The sequence below is a fragment of the Hippopotamus amphibius genome, chromosome 5 (genome assembly GCF_030028045.1).
Source record: "Hippopotamus amphibius kiboko isolate mHipAmp2 chromosome 5, mHipAmp2.hap2, whole genome shotgun sequence".
NCBI classification, from domain to species: domain Eukaryota; kingdom Metazoa; phylum Chordata; class Mammalia; order Artiodactyla; family Hippopotamidae; genus Hippopotamus; species Hippopotamus amphibius.
The window spans coordinates 29,925,909-29,953,903 of record NC_080190.1 but is presented as its reverse complement, the minus strand read 5'-3'; the positions used below and the strand labels follow the sequence as shown (position 1 = coordinate 29,953,903).

Below are 27,995 nucleotides of genomic sequence, written 5' to 3'. Positions count from 1 at the left end.
CCAAAGCTTTCTTCTGTCTCAGGGAAGTCATTTCATCTGTCTGGTGCTCAGGAACAGCAAACCAAGTGGGGTGAAACTAGGTGGTCTTAGACACAAATTCATGAAACAAAACAATAATACAAAATAGAATGAACTTAAGCATTATGTATTTTGGTTAAATTAATTTAAAAGGGTGAACCCAGTCTTTCAAAATAAGAATTCTTTCCAAGTGTGAGCCAAAATTTTTATGATAAAATCTGATTAAGCCTAGGATATTGCTTAATACTATCTTGTTTTCTAGCTGAAATCTCAACATGAGGGAACATAAATTGGGTTTTCCCTGGGACCCCAGTCATTCATGTTGTACAGGCTTAAATGAGCTCTCGGCATCCCAATAGCCACTCCATTCCCCCATATCTCCCCTGGCTTCCATTTCTAGGGACATAGGTGGAGCTGCTTCTAGATCTTGAGAGGGCAGAAGGCACCGTGAATAAGGTACTCAGACTACAAGTCAAAAGACCAGGGACCTAGCCCTGCCCCCACCCTACCTGACTTGTCACACAACCTCTCTGGGCTGTTGTTTCCAGGTGTGTATAACAAAGCGGTTGGGCCTCTTTGATTACTTTCAGGCTCTAAAATCTTGCGTACTTTCCTACTCTGTTACCTCACTTACTCCTCTTGGTTTGGTGTAACTACACTAGTCTCTAACGAGCTCCACAAAGAGTTTCACTTAGTGTGTCACCTAGTGACTAACCTGGGCAGTTAGTCACTTCCTCTCTGCAAGCCCAGAGGCCTGTGCTATGACAGAACCTAGCAAAACATATTTTAAGTATTAGTTTCCTTATTATTCCTTGAACATAACAAGCCCAGCTTGTCTCTGTGCTTTTCTGCTCACTTAATGTCCTTTAAGCCCAGCTAGATGAAGGCTTCTCTAGACCTTGGATTACACTTTTCTCTAAACTTTACTTCTTGAGTAACAATACAAAATAATACTTACTATTTATCTTCTGACGTACATGTTCTATGCCCTTAAACAGAATATTTCACTGGATAACAAATATTCACTGAGTACCTACTATACGCCATGTAAGCATCTGGAAAAACCACCTTCACTGCCATCATGAAAATCAGAGTTTACTGAACTTTTCTGCATACCTAATATGTACCTAATCTATAGTAATTAGCACAGCAACCAGCACTTAACAGACGGCAGCAATTATTATCATTATTTAGAGTGCCCTAAGCATTGTTCTGTGTGACTGTGATGACAAACACCACGCAGATTTTTAAAAATCATTAAATATTCTAACTTTTGTTTGTCTTAACTACCTAGCTGCCACACAGATAACACTGGGGTAAATTAGGTTTCAATCTTCCCCTGAGGGGCGGGGGCTGAAGAGCAGAGGAAACTGAATTCCATTATCTCCAAATCACTGAGGAAAGGACTAGAGGAATTCTACAATAATTTTTGTCTAAGTATTGCTGTGAGGTCACTGGTAAGTGGAAGCACCTCCATTCTTCAGTAAATGTTAAGATGCACAATTTTTCATATTTTAACATCTCAGAAATGGAGATGTATTTTCCAATTAATAGCATGTTAGTCTTTCCTTTTTCGTTTTGAAAATTTTTTATTTTTTATTTTTTAATTAATTTTGGCCACACGCATGGCTTGTGGGATCTTAGTTCCCCAACCGGGGACCAGGGATTGAATGGGCCCTAGGCAATGAGGGCACAAGTCCTAACCACTGGACCACCAGGGAATTTCCTCTTCTTTCTTTCTAACGCTACATAAATTATTCAGTGTCTTACAATAGATGGTGTTTTAGATTCAATGAAATGCAATATATTTCATCTGTTTGCCTTCTCTCAGCTTATGATTCAAAGATAGGGGTTTCTTGATACCATGGAATGAAGTATATAATCTAGAATCTAGCCCTGTATGTGGCCATGTACACAACTGTGTATCTTCCCACCAGAAATGACTGTGCACTGCACTGTCACACCCCTGTGACTTGACAGCCTGATGTTTACACAGTGCGGGCACTTTCTGGTTTCTCAGGAAATATCAAATTGGAAAACTCTGTGGTGTCAGGGTGGGAGTGTCCAGTTTCTGAGCTCCCAGCCCAACGTTCCTTTGGCGGCTGGGCCTGCCTTGGCACTGCAAGTTAGCTTCTTGGATTGACCGCTCCTTCCCCCCCCCCCTCCCCAACACCCTCAGGTCCACAGGAACAATGATGCCCTAGAAGACTCCCTCTTCCTATCCTACCTCAATTTCTTGTCTTTTCTTGTTATCTTTTTGCTTTTACAGAGACCTGGGATCTCCCCAGACCAATATTCCTTTATTGTTGATGAAACATTACATAAAAATAACGTAGGTAACAGCTTGTGGAGAAAGCAGTCTAGCTTACTGAGACTACAACACATGATCCCAGTAGGCAGGACTGCCTTACTTTCTCTAAAGCTTCAATTATCTCCCAACTCTTGACAAGATAGGGCCTTACATTTATTTCCTTTTGCCTCCACATATTTTCTCTTTCCCTCTTCTCTGCCTCCTACCTACCCATCTATCTTCAAACAAGCACTGACACTGACTTTAAAAAGTAAATATACAAAAACTTTGTTCAACTCTGTGCCCCCCCTCAGCCAGTCACACCTCTTTGAATCTTTCTACGAAAGGTCCTGAAAGATTCGTCTTCAAGCCCTCCATGACCTCCCTCCCCCATCTAAATCCTTTGCAATTAATTCTGTGTCATCACTATATTCCAGTAATATTGCCTTTTCAGTCAACCGATAACCTCCTCAACAAATTCATGGCATCATCCGTGACTTTCCTGCAGCATGTGAAAGTGTTGGCCATTCTCTCCTATTCTAAGCCCTCCGGTTTTCTTCTGCCATCCCCCAGTGTTCCTGCCTGTCTCTCCTCCTTCTGCCCCACGCTGCCCAGTTCTCAGAAGCGTGCGCTTTCCTCAGCCATTCTCGTCCTCAGAGAAGCCATCCACTCACAGTGTCAGTGATCACATCTCAGAGGGTGAATCACCATGTGCAGGTCCAGCTCTTATTCCTCAGGCTCTGGTCCAAACTCCCGTCTGATTGGTAAGGTTTCAACACGCTAGTTCCTCCCCACACTGTTCCTCTTTGTCACAGCTCTGCATCTTTGCTCATAGACTTTCCCCAACGAGGAATGTTCTCCTTGCTTCTCTCTGCCTGTCTCAACCCCACTACTCCTTTAAGCTTTAGCTCAAATTCAAACATCTTCCTAAAGTCTTTTCCATTAACTCAAGTAAAAACCAAGTTTTTCCTCTTCTTACCATCCACGACATTTACTGTCTATGCTAGATACTTCTGTACTTTAATTATTCATATTTTTACATTTTGTCTCTTCAACTGATCTATAAACTTCTGTGGGGGTGAGGGGTTGGGGGAAGGTACCCTTCCCTGGTCACCCCAATGCTTAGTACAGTGCTAAGTACAGATACTAGTTAATAAACACCTGTTGAACTGCATTCAAAGGGGATATGGGATCTATGTGCTGGTATAATATGACTGATTATGAAGATGATGACAGCAGCTCATGTTTACTTAGCATTTACTATGTGCCAGGCTCTGTTGCACTATTCTAAATATTTGCACATCTACAAACTCACCTATTCCTCATGACACTATCATGTACGTACATTATCTGGTTTTGTTGATGAGAAACTGCAGCATAGAGAGAATAAATAATTTACACAAAGTTACACAGGTAGCAGGACCAAGGTGGGGGAAGGTACCTAAAAATTCCTCTTATTGCACTTATAAAATTGTATTTGAATCATTTGTTTCTATGACGTTTTCCATTCAAACCTGTGAGTTCCTGAAGGCAGGCACAAGTCTTACTCATCTTGTCCAATGTCTCATTAGGCACACAGCTTGCATCTGGGGCAGAACAATTCTTCATTGTGTAGGATGGGCCTACACACTGAAGACATTTACTGTCCCTGGTCCTTGACTCATAAGTGCAAGTAGTGCCCTGCACCCTGCCATTGTGACAACTAAAAGATAACTCCACCCATTTCTGAATGCCGGGACTGAGCTTGCCAAGCCTCAGAAAGCCTGCCGCCTCCAGAGTCCTTTACAGACCAAATCAGCACCATCAACAGTCCCTATAGCTATGATTTAACCTATGTGATTCCCCATCCCCACTTTCACCACTGCCAATTGGACCACAGATGGATACCTGATCAATGAACAGTTAATTCATACGATGAGGCCTAACTAAACAATTCAAACTGAGTCAATTATACGCTCTCCTGGGAATCTGAATTAAGAACTATCAGGGAGGACTTCCCTAGTGGCGCAGTGGTTAAGAATCTGCCCGCCAATGCAGGGGACACAGGTTTGATCCCTGGTCCAGGAAGATCCCACATGCCGTGGAGCAACTAAACCCGTGCGCCACAACTACTGAGCCTGAATGCTGCAACTACTAAAGCCCACATGCCTAGAGCCCGTGTTCTGCAACAAGAGAAGCCACTGAGCTGAGAAGCCTGTGCACCGCAAGGAAGAGTAGCCCCCTGCTCGCCACAACTAGAGAAAAGCCAGAGCGCAGCAACAAAGACCCAACACAGCCAAAAAAACAAACAAAAAAAACCCATCACACAGATTAGATAGAACAGAGGCAGAAGCTGCAAGAATGACCCAGAGAGCACTGAGACAACTATGGTTATGTGCAATCTAGTGAAGGAGTAGAAAATATAAGTGGACGGTGTCGGTCTGTTTTCAAAGACCAAAGCAGAAGCCCAGAGAACAACAAAAACATATGGAGGAAAGATGGCCTGTGAGACAGAGATACAGAGAAAGGGAAGAGCTGGTCCACAGAGCACCTGGCGTCAGTCAACTTGTGTGAGGCGAACGTGATAACCACTACACTACGGAAACGGCTGCGTCAGTCAACTTGTACTAGAACAACAGCCTTAGCCCTCCTCAGGGTCTTAAGGTCGTCTCTGTCTAACCAGAACATAGTACAGTGTTTGGTACGCAGTAAATCTGTTAAAGACACATGAATGCTCATGTTTGTTAAAACAGAATCAAATTAGAATAAAAGCTATAAAAAGGGCTCTGAAAACTGTAAAGCAAGTAAATTAAAGTGGTACCATTACCACTACTGCTGATGATGAAATGCCATGGTTCACTCAGATGAACTTTTGTTACCGCCCAGTTAATTCCTAGGAGCAGGCCCCTGGTCTCTGGAGGGGCAGAGACCTCTTGGCATCTGCTATACTCATGGCTTGTAATCAGCATATGAAATTAACCAGGATAAAAAGCTAATGCCTTGGACTGAATGGCAGATATTTTATTCCAGTAGTTTGAATACAGACTGTAGCTTCAGAGATATATTCACACACTTGCAATGAAAAGAAACCTTGACTATAAGAGTCCTAAAAACTTTGAACTATCTGTGGAACACTGGCAAAAGTGCCTTCAAATCTGTGTAGGTTTTTATCTTGGGAGAAAGACAAAAGATTTTCTTGCTCTACTGCAATTACTGTCCCAGCTTTTAAGGAATCACTTTTCAGTAGGCCCCCCGTATCCACGGGTTCTGCATCTGTGGATTCAACCAACTGTAGAGCAAAAATATTTTTAAAATTCCAGAAAGTTCCAAAAAGCAAAACTTGAATTTGCCACACTGGCAACTGTTTACACAGCATTTACATCGTATTTACAATCATTTACATAGTACTAGGTATTATAAGTAATCAAGATGATTTAAAGTACAGGGTATGATTTAAAGTATATGGGAGGATGTTCGGCGGTTACCTGCAAATACTATGCCATTTTATATAAGGGCCTTGAGCATCTGTGGCTTTTGGTATTTGGGATGATGTGAGGGTGGGGTAGGGTGTTGGTCTTGGAACCAACCCCCTGCAGATACAGACACCAAGAAGTGCCTACATATTCCTCATCACCACTTCCCTCCTCAACTGCCCGCAATATGTCTTGTGCCTCCGTTGCTCCTATTCCTCACCTCATGTACTAAATGCAAAGGTCTTTCCTTAGAACATGTCCTCTCATATCTCTGCTGCATATAACACAGTTGAGCCCACTCCATTTGAAGCCACCTCTCTGGCTCCCCTAACACGATACTTTCCTCTCTTTTAAGTTCATTTATTTGAAATAAATCTAAACCTGCATTTCTGGCTTCAGTTGTGGTGCTGTAGGAAAAGCAGTGGTCTGGGCATCAGGAGACCCAGATTTCTATTGCTGATCTAAGGATCGACCAGTTACTTTGGCCACATGGTTCAATTTCTCTGAGCTCTGTCTCTTCATTTATAAACAGTTGGATTTTAGTATTTTTCATACCGTGACTTACATTTTACATTGTGGTTCAATATATACATACATACATTTATGTAATCCATGTGTGTATGTATATATACACACTCACACAGACAGAAGTATTACATGCTTACTTTTACTACATGAGATGTAACTGAAATTTTCTATTCACTTTTATTTTTCAAAAAATGCTAGTTGTAACCCACTACATAGACTTTAAAACCCAATCATGGGTGGTTACCCACACGTATAAAATACTGGACTTGTTGAAATGTCAGGTTCCTTCTAGTAATAATATAAGAGGATTTTGTGTTGTAGCCTTCCAACCTTGAACTGTTAGCCTTAACTCATATCTGAATTCCAGCTTCCTATTTCTCTCTGTAAAAGTTCTTTATTTTGGTATCTTAATATCAGTTAAATTAACCTAGTTAACATGGAATTTGAAGCACCAGGTCCCCTTCCCATCATAATTATTTATGTTATTAGCAAGTATAAAATCCTAGTGTTGACCTTTGGTCTAGTAATGGTAGAGGGCATTCCCTGGTGGTCCAGTGGGTAAGACTCCATGTTCCCAGTGCAGGGGGCCTGGGTGAGATCCCTGGTGAGGGAACTAGATCCTGCATGCATGTTGCAACTAAGAAAGTCAGCATGCTGAAACTAAATATCCCACATGCCGCAACTAAGACCCAGTGCAGCCAAAATAAATAAATAACAATTTAAAAAATAAAGTAGGGCTTCCTAGGTGGCGCAGTGGTTAAGAGTCCGCCAGCTGATGCAGGGGACACAGGTTCGATCCCTGCTCCAGGAAGATCCCACATGCCACGGAGCAACTAAGCCCGTGTGCCAAAAAAACAAAACAACAACAACAACAACAACAAAAAAGAATAAAAAATAAAGTAAAAATAGTAATGATAGAGTAGCCTACATTGTACTAACCTCCCTATTGAAAACTATTAGCAACTCTGGACAAGATTTTTTTAAAAATAACTATGTGAAGGCATTGGAAAGCCACCAAAAGCAGCCAGAAACTAGAGGGGCTACAACTTGAAACATGGGAAGAAAACTAAGTAAGATCCCTATTCATCTGATATCTCCTCCCCCTACCCAAGGCAATCCCTAGTCTTTCAGCATGTGGGGGAATAAAGCAAAGACTGAGAGCCAACAAGTGGTAATCTTATTGGGCTGCAGACTCAAAAAGGTTCTGGAGCTCTTTAGTGGCTTGATATTAAGGAAGAAATCCTGCTAAGGAGGAAACTGCAGAGGACAGCCCCAAAATCTATACAGAAATTCCTTTCAAATCCTTCAACTGTGCCTGCTGCTGATGAGACTCCAGGGAAGCCAGTAGAGAGCAATAACAGCTGGAGGCTGAAGAGCCCGGCAGATGTTCACAACTCTGCGGCTGGGAAGACAGTTTGAAATCTGAGTCCCTTCAGGTTAGGAGGTTCAAGAAGTATGTCCAGTTTTCCACTTAGAAACCTCAGCAGAGCCGCACCTTGGGAATAAGGCCCACCTCCCAGGACGAGGAGCCACACCCTAGGACTAATGGCAAAACCATAACAGACCTGCCCTAACAAAAATCTAAGCTGGAGGCCTTCACAGGAGAATGAACTGATAGGACAGGTGAAAGGAAGGAAAAATCCTGGCAAAACAACTTGGTTTCTGGCCTGGGAGATGGTTGAGGAGCAGGTACGGAACAGTGCTTTGTTTCTCAGACGCAGTAGGTGAAGGGTGGGTAAAAGCGGAAGGGATGGGTATTTCGCTTGCATAATTACACCTGCAAACACAGGATCGAGGGCAGATGTCTGTCCAGTGGGGGGGAGGGGGTGTCAATCTGGATCTCAGGAGGGAGGGGACCATGCAGTGACAGTCAGGGTAGGGGGAGGACTCCTAAGGGGGGAGAGGGGTAGAATAGATAAAAGATGAAGAAATCATAACTTATGAGCACCTACCATGTTCCAGACATGTGATTAAGTGACTTACATTATCTCACTATGAGACAGGTATGATCATCTTCATTTTACAAATAAGGAATCCAAAGCTCAGAGAAGTAATTCATCTAAAGTTACACTATTAGTAAATGGTGGAGCTGAGAAGTGAATTCAAGGCAGAAGACCAACTCCAAAGCTTGTTTCCTTTCTGTAATCAACTGTAGTGACTGTGTAACTTTCAGGAAGGGCAGTGGCACATGTGCTATAAAACAGCTAGCAAAGAACATTAGAAAGCAAAAAAGATTTCTGGGACAGACTATTTGGTTACAGGTCAAGGAGGATATTAGAGGTATAAAAAGGGGTGTCAATATGAATATACTATCAAAAGTTAAGTCCTCAAATAGAGACAAGAGTTGTAAAAATGGAAATGGTATATATAAAGGTGGAGCTGAACTGGTTTCAGAAAGCTCATAGGGCATATTACAACACTCCAGAGAGAAGGGTTTGACTCCTTAGTCAAACAGAATAAACACAGTTAGCAGGCTTAGTACAATAAGGAACTGAAGATAGGAAACAAAGTTCATCTATGGAACAGCTGTGGGGGAAGGGAAAAGGAATGATGCAAAAACTAATCTAAGGAATCATAGAATCAGACTTGTTTTTTTTTCTGAGCTGGAAGGAATTTAGAAGTCAGCCAACCCCTATCATTTCAGAGCAAAAATGCACCTAGGAAAAAATAGCCAGCCGCTAAATATCTCAGCCTCCCAACTGAAGCTGAGTTTGGTTTCATTTTTATCTTTATAAATGCAGGTAGAGCGCATTTATAAAGGGACTTATCTTTTCAGTGGCCCCCACCACAAATCTTACTGGTGGGCCTATTCTGATGGAGACCTGGATAAGAAAGCTTCCACTTGGGAGAAAGGTGTAAGATGGATTTTCCAGATCCTTCACATTTTCCGACCCTAATCCTTCTCCTCTCACCATATCCTGCACTCCCCCAAACTGGCCAAAACCAGAATGTCTGCGTGACTTGAGTATAACACATATATTAAAAAATAATAATACTAAAGATTTAACAGGAACTTTCCAGTAATTACAAAAACAACAACAAAATAGAATATACATAGTTCATTTGAGAAACCTGGAGAAAAACTGGCAAGAAAGAAAGAAAGAACCTCTAATGATAAAAGACTCCTAATATCCCCATTTTACAGATACCTCACTTAAAGCCAGTGAGATGAAGTCATCTGAATACCTAACATGTACAAAGCACCATGAAGAATATAAATAATCTTCTCATTTCCACAAGAGTTTTAGTGCACTTCACGTAAGATTTCTGAATGTCAAGGAATGAACAACCTATAAAAAAAGTTAAAGCATTCTTTCCCCCTAATGTCTAAAGAAGTGCAGGGATTGAGAGAAAGAACACGCCAGGAAAATAAATTTTCACTTGGTGCCCTGATAAAGAACTTGCTGTCTCCATAAGACAAATGAAAGATATTAAAGTAAAAATGGAAAGATACCTGGGATTAGAGACCCTGACAAAAACCAAGAAAGGTAAAGGAGACTTCCACGAGAACAGTCTGATTTTGAAAGTCATGTCGCAACTTTATAGCACTGTGCACACCCTCACTCTATGATGTGCCACCCAGAGGAATTAAATCTCTAAGGCTGTTCTCACTCAAGAGTTGGAGGGGCCAGGTGCCTTAAGTATACAAATGTTCCTGGTACCTGGTAAAGCCACCCCTTTTATCTATTTCCAGACCTTATCCTCTAAGAAGGATGGCTGAGTTCATACCTTGGGCTTTCTTCCTGTTTTGCACAAATTCTGAGCGTTTCAGGGTGCTGGGTGCTGTGCTGCGGAAGCGGCTATTCCTTTTCCAAGTCCCTGGGCCATTTAATTTTCTCTCTTCCTCTAAATGCCAGCTATTCTTCTCTAATGAAGTGCCATGAGGAATGCCACAATAATGTTCTCCTTGGTTCGCCCTGGTACACTGATTCCACAGACCCTCCGGGATGACCCCTCTGCTCCCAGGTGCCACCATTCCTGGTCTGTCAATGCCATTACACTCCCAAGTCTTCATCTGGTGGAGAGAATCTGTTCCTCTGTAATTCTGAAATTTATATTCACAGTTTGCAAATGGAGTATCAGAGCCTCTATCCTCCATATCAAAATTAGTCTGATTCCCAGCATGAGTCTTCGATTTGAGGTCGACTTTATCATTTTGATAAACATTCCTGTCCCCGTCACAGTATCTGACAAATTCATTACCTTCAATGACACCATTCAAGTCTGGTAAGTCTACAGACTGACCATTAGTATAATTCCCAGGAACATGATATAAATCATTGAGGTCTCTATAATAAAAATTAGTTTCTTTACAATCCTCAAGACTGTAATTAAAATTCCTGTGGTCTATATGCTGGTTTTGAGGTTGACCAAAATTCCCCATAGAATCATCCAAACCCCTGCAGCCAGTCCATTGTCCATTTTCTTTAGAGTCCTCAGGATTATGATTCAGATTCTTATGATTTACGCAGCCATTCGTCTCCCCATATCCTCCAATTTTCCAGGTTACATCTGGGCTTCCTGTAAACCAATCATCCTTAGTCGCAGGATTTGGACTCTCATGATCTCCATTTTCTGAATTCTTATAATCATCACAGCCTGGAGTCGCACTTTCGTCCTTTCTACTTTCCTTTGCTTCCTTGTTGTCTATATAGTTTGGTTCACTCTGCTCAAGATCCCAGTATCCACAATGCCTTTTCCTGTAAGGCCGATTTCGCCCTGTGGTCTGGTATCTGGACTCCAAGTCATCTTCTCCGTAAAGTCCATCCAGCGCTATAAGGTCCCTTTTCTGTAGATTCCCACAATCTTCATACTCCCAGGTGGAGCTCCAGTGCCCTTTCTCCTCCAATTCTCTTTCTTTCCTCATCTTCTGGTTTTCACACATATTCACTGTACTCAGAGACACACGTTTTATCTCTCTCTTCCATGGGCCTGCGTTGAGCTGAGATGTGGAGAGGTGCAGTGTAGCCTAAGGCTGAATCTGTCCTTCTTAAAATGTCTCCCAAAGCACTTTAATGTGGAGTTATTTCAATCTCAGGATCCAATCAGTGAGCTGTTCTATCTTTCCCCAGAAGGTAATTAGTAACTAGTGTTCATGTGATTGGACTTGGTAGCTTTGTTTGGCATTTCCCTCAAGCTGGTCAAACTGGCTTGGCTGCTTTATGAGCTGAAGGTAAGAAGCATTCTGCTGCTCTAAAGGTTTTGCAGGAAAAGCAGAGTGAAAGAGAAACAGCCCCTTTTAAAAGCCCAAGGTAAGATCATATAACAGTCTCATGTGCCTCTTTAATCCTTTAGTAATCGATCAGGGGTATGAATGAATGCTTTCATGTGCAGCTCAAACTGGACCTTCACTGCCCGTACTCCAAGTTTGGCTTTCTACTCCTTGGACATCAGGTACTCTTCGGGACTCCCTTCCCTTAAGTTAGAGGCAGGTCTCTTCTGCCTTTGACAGCTTTGCTTTTATGGAATTCAGGTTACTAGTCAGTGTATAATCAAATCACAAGCTGTTCAAACTCCTGTCTGCAGACACGCTGGAGAGCCCACTCTAGGAAGAAAAAGTACGTCTTTTATTCTGAGGTGTACGGCTAATTTTATAATGTAAAAACTCTTCCCCAGGTGAATACAGTTATGTGTGCTTTCACACTTTCCTTGATACTTGTCATGCCAGAGAAGCATCAAAACCATTCATCTCCTAAACCTCTTTTCCATCTAATTCATATAGCATATTTAGGAACTGGAGAATGAGGCTAGAAATCAAAAAGGGGGGTATAAAAACACCATCTAGAATTCATCAAACCTTAGATTATTTTACGTGAAGCACTGTGGAAGAGAAAAGGATGCAGTTAATCCCTCTTACGATGCAGGAGCAGCACACTATAAGCTAAGACTGGAGGTGAAAAGTGCTGTAACAAACACAAATGGCGATGGCAACAAAGCAGAAGTCCCTGGTGGGGCAACCAAAGGTTTCATGGAAGCGGGAGCATTTGCGCTGTGCCTTCCAGCATAAGCAGGGTTTCCAAAGACTCCACATAGGGAGAACTAGGAAATGGGGAACAGTTTGAAGGATACAATATGTGGGAAAGGTAATAGGGATCATGCTGGAGGGGTAGGCTGGGGCAGATACCAAGGGACCTGAATGCCACTTATTTTATTCAATGGGTAATGAAGAGTCATTGAAGGTTTCTGAGTAGGGGAGTGACATGCTCTAAGAGAGTCTTTAGTAAGATTACTCTTAGCTATCTAGTCATCAAGTATTCCTGAACTTTTATCTAACCCCTATTTGTGAAACAATGTAAAGAACCCTAAGGAGATCAGGGTTTTATGCTTTGTCAATAATTAGATGTTTACTCTATGTTTACTCTTGCGTAAACCACTTATTCTCTCTGGAACTCAACCAACCCATCTATAAAATGAGGCAGTTGGCCCCAGTGATATCCTCGATTCCTTCAGTTTTAAAAATCCATGCTTCTATTTTCCTCACAACTCCTCTGTCCTTTCCTCAAATACGTAATGTGCTGTTACACACCTTTTAGATTCTATACTAAGAGTTACTGAATGAACCTCCAGGTTGTTAAATCTGATTTTCATGCAAAGTTTTTTGTTCCTTTGTTCTGTTGCAGTAGCAGCAACAGCCCTGGCAGCTGCCATGTTGTCAAGTGTGTATTAGGTGCCCAGGATCTGGAGGAGGGGCTGCGAAGTTGATATAAATTTTCTTTGATCTTCACTAACTGTAAGGAGGGTATTGTATTACCTTTATTTTACCACAGATAAAAAAAAATCTGAGACTTTGAAAAAGCTCTCCAAAATCACATAAACCAGTACAGGAGGGGCCATAATGTGAACTTTATGGCATTAGACTAAGAGGACAATCTCAAAAATGTAGGAAAACCTTCATTTCCCTCAAACCAAGTAAAAAAAAAAAAGTACACTCTATCATGGTCTAACTTCAGGGGTGGACCACTGCACACACCCCGCCCCACACACCACACTTCCATTCCTTCTGTCTCGTCCCTCTACTTCCACCCTGCCCCAGTGCTGATCCTTACCACCCAACTGCAGTGAGCACCTGTAGCAGCTCCGTAAAAGAAAGACGTCCAGTACCGATTGACGTGATAATCTAAAACCTCCTGCCTAAACCCAATAAAGATTGTGATTTGGTTCACAAACCAATAGGATGACAACATCATTTGCTGGAGGACAGCTCTGACTATAACTTATACAGAGTAACAGTGTAAAAGAGGAATGAGGACAGCTAGCTTCTAGTTCAATTTGTAGTTATGTTTAACTTCTCTGGCTGTCAGTTTTCTTATGTGTAAAATGAAGAAGCTAACAGTTTCCCTGCCACTTTAAAGCTAAAATTTTATGATCTTACTTATTTCTAAGTAAAGGTTAAAAGTAAAAATTTATCTTTCCCTAACTGTTATGGAAAACAAAGTTCCCTTTAGCAACTCTGATAAAGTCTTTGATAATGCTAACATGATAAGAAACACATGTAGTAAATCAACCAAGAGAAGAGATAAAAGATAAATTATACATAAGGATACTAGTTATAAAACAATCTGGTACTAAAGGTTACATAAAGGTAAAAAAAAAAATGATCTTTGGATGAGTGGAGAGTGGATAGCTGGTTACAATATGGGGCTCCCCTCTCCTACCCTCACCCCCCTTCTCCTTTTCTAAGCTTTACTGCCGTTAGGACTTTAAAGACATAGTTTGTAGAAAAATGTAAACTGCCTCAGCTTTACCTCATTACTGTGACCCAGAACTAATCAAAAGCTGTGAGTGGGTTGCTCTTTTCATGTGATAAATCTGTGTGCAAAGAAATGTGGCCCAAGGGAATGAGGAGAATAAAGGAAAGTAACTTTTCCATTTTTCTCAATCCCAGTCCTTCTGGTGAAATACAACCTTGCAGCTAGTTATCCTCCCTTTCACTTCATACAACAGTCACATTCCACAGGCTCTTTTCAAAAGCCCTGAGTAGCACTCTGCCATGATGCTTGTTATTTGTTACTAGAGGGTGGGTGATCAGCTACAATGACCATCTGTGGATAAAAATTCTCCGAACATAATGCTAAAAGTGAAGGTGCGGCAGCAGGATTTGAAGGATGAGAGAAAAGAGGCAGAAAGTAGAGGAAGGATACTAGTTATAAAACAAACAAAAGGGAGGAGATAGTTAAAAACAAAACAAAACAAAAACCTAGCAAGAACAGGTTACTACCTAAACTTTTCACAGCATCTCTGTAACTGCCCATGTGGTTCCTCCAGCCTGAAGATCAACTCCTCCTCACTTTCTAAGACTCTGCGCCAATGACGCTCTCTGATTCCCATAGTTCTTGCTATTTTCCAGAGCACCATGCAAATATCCTTCTCCTTTTACCTGTTACTTTATTATACTTGTTTATCTCCTTTTATTACACTGAAAGCTTAAGGGCAAGGACTACGTCCAATCTCCAACACAGCTCTATACGTGGGACACACAGGAGGGACTCCTGCGTGTAACGAGTTGTCACATGTATTGGGCACATGCCAGATGCGAGGCAGAGGGCAGGAGGGCTTACAGGTTAAAGCACAGGCTGTGCTTTTGTTTTGAATCCTGACTGCCACTAACTAGCTGTGTAATCTTGGGAAAGTTACTTAAGCTCTCTAAGCCTGTTTCTCCATCTTTTCACCATCAAATCCACCATCCTACCTGCATCTGTACCCATCCGCCCTGCTTTCCTTCTTGTTAGAAAGGAAGATACAATACTGTCTCTGCTCTGATAGCAGGCCAATCTCTCTGTCGGTTCACTGATCCCACTCCCTCCTGACCCCTCAAAGACTCTGTTCTAGCAATTAGGCCCTCCCTCTCCTGCCTGTTCAGTGTGCTCACTCTAACCATCAGTCTCATGCAGCTACGAATGTTTCCCATCTTACAAACAACTTCTGTGGGACCCTCAGTCTGATGCTGCCTCCAGAGTCCACCCCATTTCTTTGCTTTCCTTTATAGCATAACTTCTGCTTTGAAAGACTTTTGAGCAAGCCAAATACCCAATGCCTCTATTTCCTTACCTCTCACTCTTATCTTTAATCCACTCTAATAAGGCTTTAGTCCCTTCGTTATCACTTTACAAAGGGATTAAAGAAACAGCTCTTGACAAGGTCATCCACTACAATGGTCATTTCTGAGGCTTCACCTTATCTAGTCTCTCAGCAGTTTTTGGACACAGTCGCTTTCTCTTTCTTAAAGCTCTTCCTTCACTTGACTGGCTGCTCTGTTACCTTTCCTAGTTCATCTCCCTTGTCTTGGACACTGCTAAACACTGGCTGCCCCAGGTCTTCTCCTGTGTACCCAATTACCTAGCACACGGTAGGAATTCAAGGAATTCCTTGACTAGGAATGTGGTTTCCACTCTTAATGCAGCTGTCTCTCTGCCTAAGGATTAGTTAGGAGGAGCTGTAAAGAAGACCCTATCATTAAGGGTTAAAGTAACTCTAGGGATGTCAATATAGCTACAGCCTCCAGCTATGTGGGAAGAGGGCCTGGAAATGAGGGAGAAGACAGATACCTAAGATCAAAAAGTAAGTTCCCCAGTAAAGGAAGAGACTATGGACTAATGAAAAGACAACTGACTGGGATAGGGGAAGGCAGAGACAGAGAGACAAGAGTCTGAGAGCACTGTAAAAAAAATAAAGATTGGAATATAGGAAAATAAGGGGTGTTGGGGAGGGGGAATCTGATATACTCTGAAGGATGTAACTGTTCTAAATGGATAGGGCTGTGAGAAGCATTTAAGATATTTTAAAGTTTAAACCTTATAATGAACTTAAAGATGAATTAGGTGAGGGTTCAAATGGAGAAACTGGAAACTGTGAGCAGCTTGGGGATGTTACTAGTATGAATGGGTAAACATTTTGGAAACAAGTAACTTCATTATAAGCTAGCAGTTAAAAGTATATCTGTGAGGAAGGATTAAATATTTTTAAAAATCTATCTTTCCTCTCAAATCCACGGATATATGTAATCTACCGAATAATTTTCAACCGATGAGGGTACTAAAAAAATGTTATTGTTGGCATAAATTATTTCGGAAGTTGAAAAGAGTCAGTTGGGATCCCTCCACCTTGAGCACTTGTAGATCTGAGTTTTCCAAGTGTTGCTTCCAACCACCCAGTCTCAGAGGTCAAGTAGTCCCTCCTTAAGTTGAAACATGCTGGCATTACAGTGTGGCACAGTGAGAAAGTACATAAAACTGTACAATGAAATCCACCTGATTCTGAATCCCAGCTCTCCCACTTACCAACTGTGAGGCTTTGGGCAAATCTCAGTTTTCTCATCTGACAGATGTGGACAATTTGGGGAAGTGGAAAAAGTGTATAAAAACACCTGGCACATTGTTTGACAAAGAATATGCGCTCAATTAATTATAACTGCTGTCATCATCCAACTCTTTCAGTTCCTATCTTCCAGAGAGCTCACCCCCTGGGCCTCTTCTCTTTTTCTCTATCTGTACTTTTTTTTTTTTTTTAAGTAATCTCATTACATGTCATGGCTTTAAATAATGTCTATGTGCTGACAGAATTCATGTCTATGTGCTGTCAAAATTAATTTGTCCCAAATTTATGTCTCCAGGCCTAACTCCTCGGAACTCTGGCCTTAAATCAAATTGTGTAGTTGACCTCTGCCCCATCCCACCTCCGCCACCAACCAGCATCTCCTGCACTCTTCACCATTAATTGAGAAATTACTGGCAACTCCAATCCTTCCAGTTGCTCAATCTCAAGGTCATTCTCATCTCTTTCACCTCACATCCAATCTACCAGCAAGTCCTACTGGCTCCAACTCAAATACACTTTATATATGATGCTCAAAACAACTGAGCACTTCTCCTCATCCCCACTCTGCCATCCTGGTCCAAGCTACCATCATCTCTTGCCTGGATCATTACAGTTGCCTCCTAACTGGTCTCTGCCTCTGCCTTTGTGTCTCTTCTGTCTATTCTCAACACCGCAGCCAGAGTGCCTCTGTAAAGTTCTAAGTCAGATCATGTCGCTCCCCTGCTCAGAACCTTCCTGGGGCTTCTCATCTAACTCTGAATGATGGGCTCCAAAGCCCATGTTTTTGTTCAAGTTGAACTGGCCTCCTTGCTATTCCTCAAACACCAGGCACACTCTTACACCTGCTGTTCTAGCTGCCTGAAATAATCTCCCTCAAGCCCCAAAATGGCTTGGCTGGCTTCCTACAATCATTCAAATCTTCACTCAAATGCCACTTTTCAATGAGGTCTTCCCTGATTCCACAGGTTCTTTTGCCTTCTAATAATATGTATATTTTTACTTTTTGTTCATCTCTCCCCATGGGGGCAGAGATCGCTGCTGTAACTCTACAATGCTGCCTGGAATATAGCAGGAGCTCATTATTTACTGAATAAATGACTGCCCCAGAGTTTCTCACCTTTGGGGTCTTGCTATATCTGGTAAAGTGAACAGCAGTACTCAGCATGCTCAGGTAGCCAATGGCAGCAGGAATACTTGTGGCCGAGGCAGGAGGCTAGCAGGAGCCAAGTCCTTTCACCAAGCACAGCGAAGGCTGGATAAAATCGGAAACCAGTACTTGAAGTTCCTGGAGCTATTCCAGTTTCTCCACCTCTCTGCCTGGAGCTGACGGTGAAGAAATGTTCACAAAGCCATACTAAGAACTGCAACTAGTGACTCACAGGCTAATTATAACCAAGTTAACCATTCCTAACTACATTTCTTGATGTACATTAAACCATCTATCCTAAAAGGAAAACCAGCTTCTGTCCTGAATCAACACAGACTTTGAATGGCTTCTGACTATGGTTGCTATTTTATACCAAGATAAGACCCATTACAAGTAACTGAGCTGATTTTTACTGAGCCAACACCCTGAACTAGATGTTATACAAGCCGAGGATACTGGTTTTTTTCTTATGTACTGACAAACTAGAAAGAAAAATCATTATTTCTTTTTACATGAACTTTTTTATCTTGAAAGACTACAAAACGTTTTAGCTTTTAAACCTTTTACTAGCTTGAGAAAGAATTCTAATACCTGAGGCATTCCAAGGAGTCTTCAGAATAATAAATTGCTTCTGTATGTAGAAAAACTATACTTTCAATTTTTTACAAATCTGTCTGGAATATCACATATCACTTTAGTGTAAAGATGTTATTATTCCACATCAGTCATTCTCCAACTGGTTAGCCTAATGGCTCTCTTTAGTGGACCTTAGATCTCACCCAATATCTTGCTGAAAATGTTACTTTCCTGAAAAACATATTCTGATTTGATGTGCAATTGTCATTTAAAATCCAAATTAAAAGTTACCCTGAGAGTCTCTGGTCAACCTTCTTCTTGGCATTACCTCAAGGGGAGACGTTTAGGAGCAAGGTTCCTGATGTGGCAGAGGCTGACTCCACAATTTACCATCCACTGCACTGATTCAGAACAATGGGGTCTTGGCCCACATGGAAAGTAACTACGGCCATGATTCAAAGGCAGCAACACAAGACAGTGTGATTAAATACAGAGGTCAATAACAGTATGATCACTAGAGTTTCCAAGATATACAAATATAATGATACTATGACTATGTCCTTTTTATTAATCAGTGTATAGCCAGTGCTTGGATCATAGTATGTGCTGAAGAAATGTTTGCTGAGTAAAGAAATGAATGTACAACCCTGATTGTCACACCCAGGCATGTGAAGAGGTAGGACTATGATATGCTAAAATGAGATTCTCTCAGGGCTATAGGATGTAGTCCTAATCAGGGTTTCTAAAAGTAAGTTGTACTGGGAAATCTGAAAAGTCTGTGGACTAGCCCTGAATATTTCCACTGCTTCAGAAGCCAAACTATTTATCACATTTGAAGGTACCTTTTTTAATGTTTTTTGTTTTTTCTTTGGCCATGCCATGTAGCTTGCAGGATCTCAGTTCCCCAACCAGGGACTGAACCCGGGCCATGGCAGTGAAAGCCCGGAATCCTAACCACTAGGCCACCAGTACTCCTGGTACTGCATTTTAGATATGGACTTTTACTTATTAATTAGCAACTCATTTGACCAGAAGCTCCTGGAAGGCAGACAACATATTTATGTTTATTACTATATACTCTGCCCTTAACACAGTACCTGGCACATGGTAAAAACTTAACCAAAATTTGCTAGATGAATGAGTGATTGACGTGATACCATCCTGAAGCCCACAATGACATGTCATTTCCCAACACACTATACTCACAAATGCCTCCTAGTATTCTACCCTGACTCTACACGATAATTCCAAACTTAAAACTCCTAATTCTCAGACAGAGCCAAACACTGGCTTATCTAAAACTACTAATGGTGGACTTTCTAATAATTGAAATTTAGGCTAACCATCTCACAGAAAGAAAGCTTAAAAAGAAGAACTATTTTAAAAAAATCTTAAAACTGTCAACACAATGACAATATGGCAGAGTACAGGCCAAAACCAAAAGGAAAACTAGAATCCAGAGTGGTAAATAACCACAGAAACTACGCTGCCCTGGGGCATCTATCAGTCCCAGAAAGCTCAACTTTTGTTTCAGTGGCCCTCTGGGGAGAAGAGGTCAATAACACAAAGCCCAAGGCAAGGTAAGGAGTCTAAAAGGAGACCTTTTCTATAATAAGCTAAGATTCCAGAGACTCCTGCTAGTGAATCAGAATTGGACCAGCCCTCCTGCAAAATTACAGCTGGGGCTCTAATACCTTCACTGTCCAAGGTACTTTAAGCCTTGAAATTAGTTTAAGGTGGAGGTGGACTGAGACTGATACTGTTTCCACGTGGGAATTCCTTCTCAGCATTGCTTAGGAAATTATATGGCTTTCTGAAGCCTAAGAAAAATCAGCTGAGAAATCTGGGAAAAAGAAGAAAATACTATCATTCTTCTGTGAGAATAAAGCTTAACAATAAATGTAGAGACATTCCTGGTTTGAAAGAATCTACCAACGTCAAGCTGAAAGCAAGAGCAGAAAATACTGACACACAGAATAAAGATTAAGGTTGACCAGGACAAGAGTACATATAGCAGAAAAGTGATCAGGATCTGATCAGTTAGTATTGCTTGTAGCTGTTGCTATGTTATGAATGTGTTTATAAAGCACATGTGTTCATGGCTTCGTGTGCTAACAGTGAGTCACTCTTGCCAATAAAATATTAATAAGCTTATTTGCACAGCATATTTTATATAAACCTTGTAAGCAACAGTCCAAGAAATATCAAATTTTAGAAGCAAAAAAAGTCCTTAAATTGACAATTCTGACACATGGTTCTGTGTAGCATTAAATCTTGCTCAGAGGTGAATGTTCCATTATTTTAATACTACCCAAAAATGTTTGCTCAGTATTTTCCAGTGTTTATATTTGCTATAGCTTATAGTTCTTTGTATTTAAAAAAAAATGCAGAGGACTTCCTAGGTGGCACAGTGGTTAAGAATCCACTTGCCAATGCAGGGGACATGGGTTCGAGCCCTGCTCTGGGAAGATTCCACATGTCAAGGAGCAACTAAGCCCGTGCGCCACAACTACTGAGCCTGTGCTCTACAGCCCATGAGCCACAACTACTGAGCCCGTATGCCGCAATTACTGAAGCCCACGTGCCTAGAGCCCGTGCTCCACAACAAGAGAAGCCACTGCAATGAAGAGCCCATGCACCACAATGAAGCGTAGCCCCCGCTCTCAGCAACTAGAGAAAGCCCGTGTGCAGCAACGAAGACCCAACACAGCCAATAAATAAATAAAATAAATAAATTTAAAAAAATGCAGAGATGTGAATATTAATATTGAATCATTATGTTGTATTACCTGAAATTAGTATCGTTGTATATTATGTTAATTAAAAGAAATTTTAAAGATGTGAATATTGTCACAAATTTATTGCCTAAAATTTGAATTAGCAAAACAATATTGATTTCAATGGCAAAGTCAAAATTAGAGCAAGCAGACAAAATATTTTCATTGTTAAAAAATATAACATAAGGAGATAAACTCGATGATGGGTGATGACTTAGAGGGCCAGGATAGGGAGGGTGGGAGAGAGTTGAGGGAGGGTGGGGATATGCGGATATATGTATAAATACAGCTGATTCACTTTGGTGCACCTCAAAAACTGGCACAACAGTGTAAAGCAATTATATTCCAATAAAGAGCTTTAAAAATATTAAAATTAAAAAATAAATAAAAACCATTCTTACCTCAAAAAAAAAAGTATATATAACTGAATCACTTTGCTATACAGCAGAAATTAATACAACATTGTAAATCAACTATACTTCATTAAAAATTTTTTAAAAATAAGTATTCAATACAAATAGTCACTAGAAAATTAAAAAAGAAAATCTGTCCAAAAAATGAAAGAAAAAGAAAGAAAGAGAGATTGATTGATTATGAGCTTAAGCAAAGTAACATGTACCCTAATGGCACCACCTGAAGGTGTTTTTGGATACACTCTTAACAATCAATCAATATCAATGGAAACTTTTTCTATGTCTGGAATATTAGTCACAAAACAAAGATCAACACCATAGTATAGGGCAACTAATATTTTGTGTATTTAAAATTTTGTTTTAAAAATCACTTTTAAATACTAAATATTTGTGGAATTATTTTATAGTTTTTAAATTATTTTTATTTAACACTTATTTTGTGTTAATATTCCCTTCTTTTAATGTTTTATATTATCAGATGTCTAGTTTCATGTTAATTTTCTAATTTTGATAAATATTTTTGAGTTACATAAGATATCAGGCTTAGAGGAACTCTATTTCTGCAACTTCTCTATAAACCCAAAATTATTTTAAAGTAAAAAGTAAAAAATATTTCAAAGTTTATTATCATAGAATAATTTTACGTCATTAAAACATATAATGGTCTCATTTTGGCTCATGTAATAACAAATTATGCATTTTTTTTAACATATATACATAAGATCTCTGAAATATTTAGTATAATCCTAACACAGGAAAATTGTTCACTGTTGATCATTATGGTTATTACTATTATTACTTAAGAACATGTAAATAAAAGATTTTTTAAAAATACAGAATAATTGATAATTTTAGGAATTACCAGGAATTCCAATTTCTTGCTCCTGAATCTCAAAGATTACTATCCTTCAGGAATTTGGAAACAGTAGCTGACCAGAAGCAGCTGACAGAAATAAGTGCAAATCCTCTCTGGAGTCAGGTACCTTCATCTCAAGTCTTCATATTTTCCAAATACTATTGACTAGCACACAGTAAAAGATAACCAGACACACGAGAAGTCTAGACCACATGAATGAGAACCATGTGACATCAAAAACAGTCCCACTAAGGCTTAATATCTTAGAATTATACGCAGACTATAAAACAACTATTCTTACCTTACGTAAAGGAAATGAAAAACAAGCTGAAAGATACCTACAGGAAACAGAAAGCTGTAAAAGGTAACATCAGATTTGGGGAAAAAAAATAGAGCTTCTAGGAAATGAGTCCTCATGACTTCGTAATTCCAGAGTCTTAAGAAGGAGCAATATGAAGAACAGTATAAAGGTTATATGTATTTAGGTGTGAGCTATTACATAAATCTAGATACTATCCTATACTTAAATTGAATCCATTCAATGTATTCCCTGTTGATCTAACTAGATTCACACTTATACACATATGATGAAGTTGAATGTAAACAAAATAGTCATGTGTATCCTGCTCTAAAACTACCAAGCACAAACCAGAATCCCTAACTGACTACAGTTCAAATAAAGCCATATCCTTTCTTCCCACACTTAAGTCTTGCGATTAGAAGTGCTTCTTAATTATATTTTCTTCTAATTTCTCAAATGCCTACCATGTGATAAGCATAGCTAGGCATTTGCCCATATATTTTCTTATTAAAATAAGACAGAGGAGCAATAGCCTACAATAAAGAACCTAATTTTGGGTCTGGCACAGCACTGGACTATTTTGCTACCATTAACTGTGTCTGACAAGGGGAAAAGCATCTCAGTACCGACCGTCCCTAGCTCCCCAGTAATCCAAGTTCAAAGTAACAACAGAGACAGGAGATCTTTGAAAACTCTGGAAGGTAGAGCAGAAACTTCAATCCAGTTTCATTCAGTTAAACTAAATTCAATTCATCAAGTATTTACTGAGTCTACTACCTGTTGGACACTGTACCAGGTGTGTGGGAAATGACACACCAACTAATGCACAGTATCTGTCTTCTCATTAGGCTTAAAATTTTCATCAAGAGGCATATAAACAACTAAATATAATATCAATCAGGATTAGATAAATAGTGTATCAAAAGTTTTTAAAATCTTATGCCTTAAATTTCAAGATTAGAGATTGTATGGGACTGGATTGGAGGGGTAAAGCCTGGTGCTCAAACGGATTTAATTTCTGCCTCTTTCAAGGGGCTGCTTATATTGCTAGATACACTTTTTATGAAGACAGAAAAAGATGACCTTAAGAGGAACTGTCAGTGATTGCAAGCAATAAGCAATTTCATCATACTAGCAATTGATATAAATAATACACTTATTGAAAATCAATCAACATTAACACAGCCAATGCTGTATTTGGTGGATTCAAATAAAGAAAAGCCTTCCTGATTAAGACTATACACACCTGCCTTCCTGATTAAGACTATACACACCTACTGCAGGTCTTTCACAGCATTAAACTTTTAGAATTAAAAAAAAGAACAGCTGAATTATTAAATTAGTCCTGAAAAAGAAGGTCAATCGAATAAAAAAGAACATCAATTTCATCCCTTAGTACCAGTTCATTACTCCATATATTCCTTTAAAAACACTGCACACTGTTTTTAAGCATAGAAGACATAACATTTCTCTGGAACACTACTAACTCTAAGAAGTATCATTATTGAGAAATTCTTGTTACCTGGAATTTGGGAGAGTTTTGTTCTGCCACCTGTATATTTAACATAAGAACAGTTTACAAGTATATCTCTAAACTTGTACGTATGGAAGGTGATGGAGAATCTGGGGCTTGCTATGGCTTTGAGGATGTAGTGCTCAGCCAAAGTTACCTTAGGATTATTTTCAGGCACTCTGAAATCACCAAGGTATCTGGCATTCCCCCAAGAGTTCAGATACTCATATTAAATAAGCACCCTCTTGAGGACATGTCTAAGTGCTCACCCTTCTGCTTTATCTTGAGAGCAAATGCTGCCCGCTGCCCGCTGCCCCAGTGGCCTGGCTGCTCCCTAATTCATCACCCTGCATGTGCTCCAGGACATCCTCCCAGGGCCATGCCTCTGAATTTGGAATTCCCGCAGAACTGTGCCTACTTGCACAGCAATTCTTGCCTAAGCATATTTTAGACAGAGGTTTCCATCCTTTCTGTAATCCATCTGCTTTCCATCTTGCAGAAAAATACCTGATTTCTGGCCTTCAGATAATACTCTTTATTCTCGGAGTTTATTATTTTTTTTCATTCACTTTTAGAGATCTAAGGGATGAGGGGAAGTTAGTATGTGTACTTGGTCTGTCATCTTGATTCGGTCTCTCTGGGCCACCACTACCTTGCTTTTATTTATTAGGATCCTGCAACTCCTCGATCCACAGAGTGCTTTTTATTATTGATGTTCCTAAGGACATACAGGTTCAGAGCTCTCTGGCATGCATGACAAAGGACGTGCAGTCACGCTCTCCTTGGGCCCTAGACCACTTGCTGTTGTCTCACTCTTTTCTTCTTCCTACGTCATAAATTACTTCTCCTGGTAGTCTGGTAAATACAAATGAAGTCTCCGGAGGCTGGTCACCCCCAAGTAAAGAGACAGCATTTGAATTTTTGAATGTGCAACGTGGGAAACAGTAAATTGTAGTAATTAAAAACATGAGCTCAATTCCCAGTTCCCCTGGCAAGCTACCTGAGTTTTGGTTTCCTCGCCTATAAACTAGCCATATGAATTAACCTGGTACCTTCAAGGTGGCTGTGAAGATTCTTTGTCATAAATGCTTATTAATGCATTAATAAATGTTTGCTACTATTATTATTATTGAAACTTAGTCCCTGGGCCACAAAGATACAAGATACCGTTTTCTCATGAGTCTTAGCCTGGAAGTCTTTAGCCCTTAGCAGAGTCTGGTTAAGGAAAGTTATATTTGCGGACTTCCATCTGCATAACTGCTATGTATGGATGTCACAGAAGTATAGGAGGTATAAATGTCACTGAGATCTGTTCTTTTTTACTCAAGCAGCAAATGGAGTCAGGAGGCTATAGTGGTCACAGGATACATTCAGACAGAGCCATCTAACTGTGGTGACAGAGTAAGAAATTAGGTAATAAAAAGCAAATCATTCCTTAATTGTCCATCAAAGATGGTAACATATCCCTAAAAAGCTGGGTAGGTTGTTACTTGGACTCGTGGGTGTCAAGAAACAAGTATATACTATCTCCTCATCACTTACCTTTAAGTTGCTGGAGTTTCATGTTCAAACTCTCAATGTTATTCTCACAGAACTCAAGATTCTCAGGGGTCTCTGCCCTTAGTGACTCCTCTTGCTTCTCCTCCAGCAGTAGGTTCAGCTCTTCTTGAGCCCTGCGGCACATATCCAATTCCTGTTCCATCTCCTGAACCCTCACCAAGACTAAGGGACACTGGGAAGTCTGGTCCAAAGTCTTTTCCATGTTCTCAGGTCCCTCCTTTTCTAGGGTCTCCCAGCCAGGACGGTTACAGGTTAGGAGCTTGGGGGGTACTGCATTCGTTCTCTGCTGGGCTGAGGGAGGCAGGGGAGCTGGGCGAGAGGGTCGCATTGCCAAGGGTGGTTCTGGTCTCAGGTTCTGGTCCACTGGCAAATGGGGAGGAGTGGATGCTGGAGTACAGGGACGAGGCGGTGGCGGCCTTAGAGCCTTTCTCCTCTCGGGCAGCTCCTGCTGGGTGATTAGCTTTGAGGGACCTCGGAAAATATCTTTTTCAGAGTTAAAGTCCATGATTGAAAAGTGGTGCAAAATTTTATCTGGTTCTGTGAAGGGCCCTGACAGGCTCTTCTCAAACTCTATCAGTTGTTGTGTCAACTTAGAATCCAGGTCTGTGTTGCCATCTCCTTCTGAAAGTTCCATTGGTTCCACGGCGGGTGCCTTGTCTTGCAGACCAGGCTTCATCTCTGATCTCTCTGATGCAGAGCAAAAGCTGGAAGCATTTTCTTTGGGTGTGCGGTGCTTTTTCACACACCTTGCCACGCCCTGGAGCTGAGGGCTCAACTGGCTGGGTCTGACTACCCTGGAGGCTGAAAGGGAAGAGGTGCTATGAAGAGGTGGCACTGACTTCTGAAGGGTTTTCGGCTGGGAGTATGTTCTTCTGGGAGGTAGGCTGCAGTAGTCTCTAGTCCTTGCTTCTAGAGGAGGAGTGTCAGAATACTGGCCTGGGCTTGGGTGGCTTCCTCCTCCCATAGAGTAATACTGGCTTTTCTGCAATTCAGGATGAAAAGGTACTGGAGGGTGGGACGCAACACCATTGACCACCTCTGAAGGATCCATCATGGAAGAGTAACTGGCAAGAAGCTGTTCATGCCCTGTACCTGGGCTTTTGGGGGGCCCTCTTGAGATGCCTGTGTCCCAGTGAGAGTTTTTGTTTTCTTCATACTCAGGAGTCAGATGCTCCAGGGGGGAAGTGGATGTTTCAGAAATAACACAGTTGGACTTTTCTGCTTTATACTCATAAGATTCATGTCCTTTTCCTTCCGCTTCTATGGAGTTCTCTAAATAATCCAAAGACGTGTCAGGGATATTGGTGAGGTTGCTTTCCTGCGGCAGATCCACAGTTTCCTCCACCCTTGTCTGAGGACATAACTTTACAAACCGGTAAGGAAAGATGCCTGTCTTGCCCTTCAGTGATCCTTCTAGCCAGCCATCTTCCAGGGTCCCCAGGATTCGGATTTTATCACCTACTTCAAAATCCAACTCATTTGGCTCCAGGGCTTGGAATCTGTAGATGGCAATTCCATAGGTGCCTGGCTGCTCGCCATCCTCTTCTGGCTCTCTGTCTTCTCCTGTACTGGTATCTATTTCACCGTTAGCAATGCAGTCATTGCAATTTCCAGAACTTACTGACTCATCCACAGTCCTCAGGGGCCCCAAAAGCTCTACAAAACCTTCTGGAAAAATGCCTCTTCGACCCTCTAACTCCCCTTCAAACCAGCCTGGTTCAGGAACTCCAATAATGGTAATCACATCTCCTTCTCTGAAGTCCAGCTCCTCGTCCAGCTGGGCAGAAAGCCCCATCAGCGCCCGGGCTTGTCCCATTGAATATTCGGGAATCTGGAGAAGGGCACTCTGTGAGTGCCACTGCCGACTCTGTGAGGACAGGCAGAGCTCCTTAACACACGAGGATGGGAAGAAGCCCCGGGCACCCCAGCAGCTTCGGCCCTGCAGCCAGCCAGCAGTGGGAGTGCCATCGAGAATCACTAGGTCACCTAAAGAAAGAGAAGCAAAGACAATGACCTCTGTTATCACCCTAGAAGGATGCTGGTATAACTAACAGTGCAACTCATCATCTAAAACATCTACCAAATTCAAGGGAATATAAACCTAGAGTTTTAAGGGCATCAACACTTTTTGACAATTCAGTGACAATACAGTGAACATTCCTGTATATCTACCCATGGTTTTCAAAATGTAGTCTGGAGAACCCTGGAGGTGGATCCCGAAGATACTTTCAGAGGGTCTGTGAGGTCAAA

At 41.0% G+C, this 27,995-nt stretch overlaps 1 protein-coding gene across 2 annotated transcripts in view; it reads right to left on the bottom strand.

Annotated features, from left to right (window-relative positions):
* Positions 1–27,995, bottom strand: part of DNMBP (dynamin binding protein) — a 111,936-nt gene that overhangs the window by 36,775 nt on the left and 47,166 nt on the right. The window contains exon 4 of one of the 2 annotated variants that reach the window (XM_057737163.1): positions 25,728–27,731. In XM_057737163.1, the coding sequence (XP_057593146.1) occupies positions 25,728–27,731 (2,004 nt within the window). Of the gene's footprint in view, positions 1–10,017; positions 11,634–25,727; positions 27,732–27,995 lie in introns of those variants that run through there. The other variant, XM_057737164.1, reaches the window with a different exon arrangement.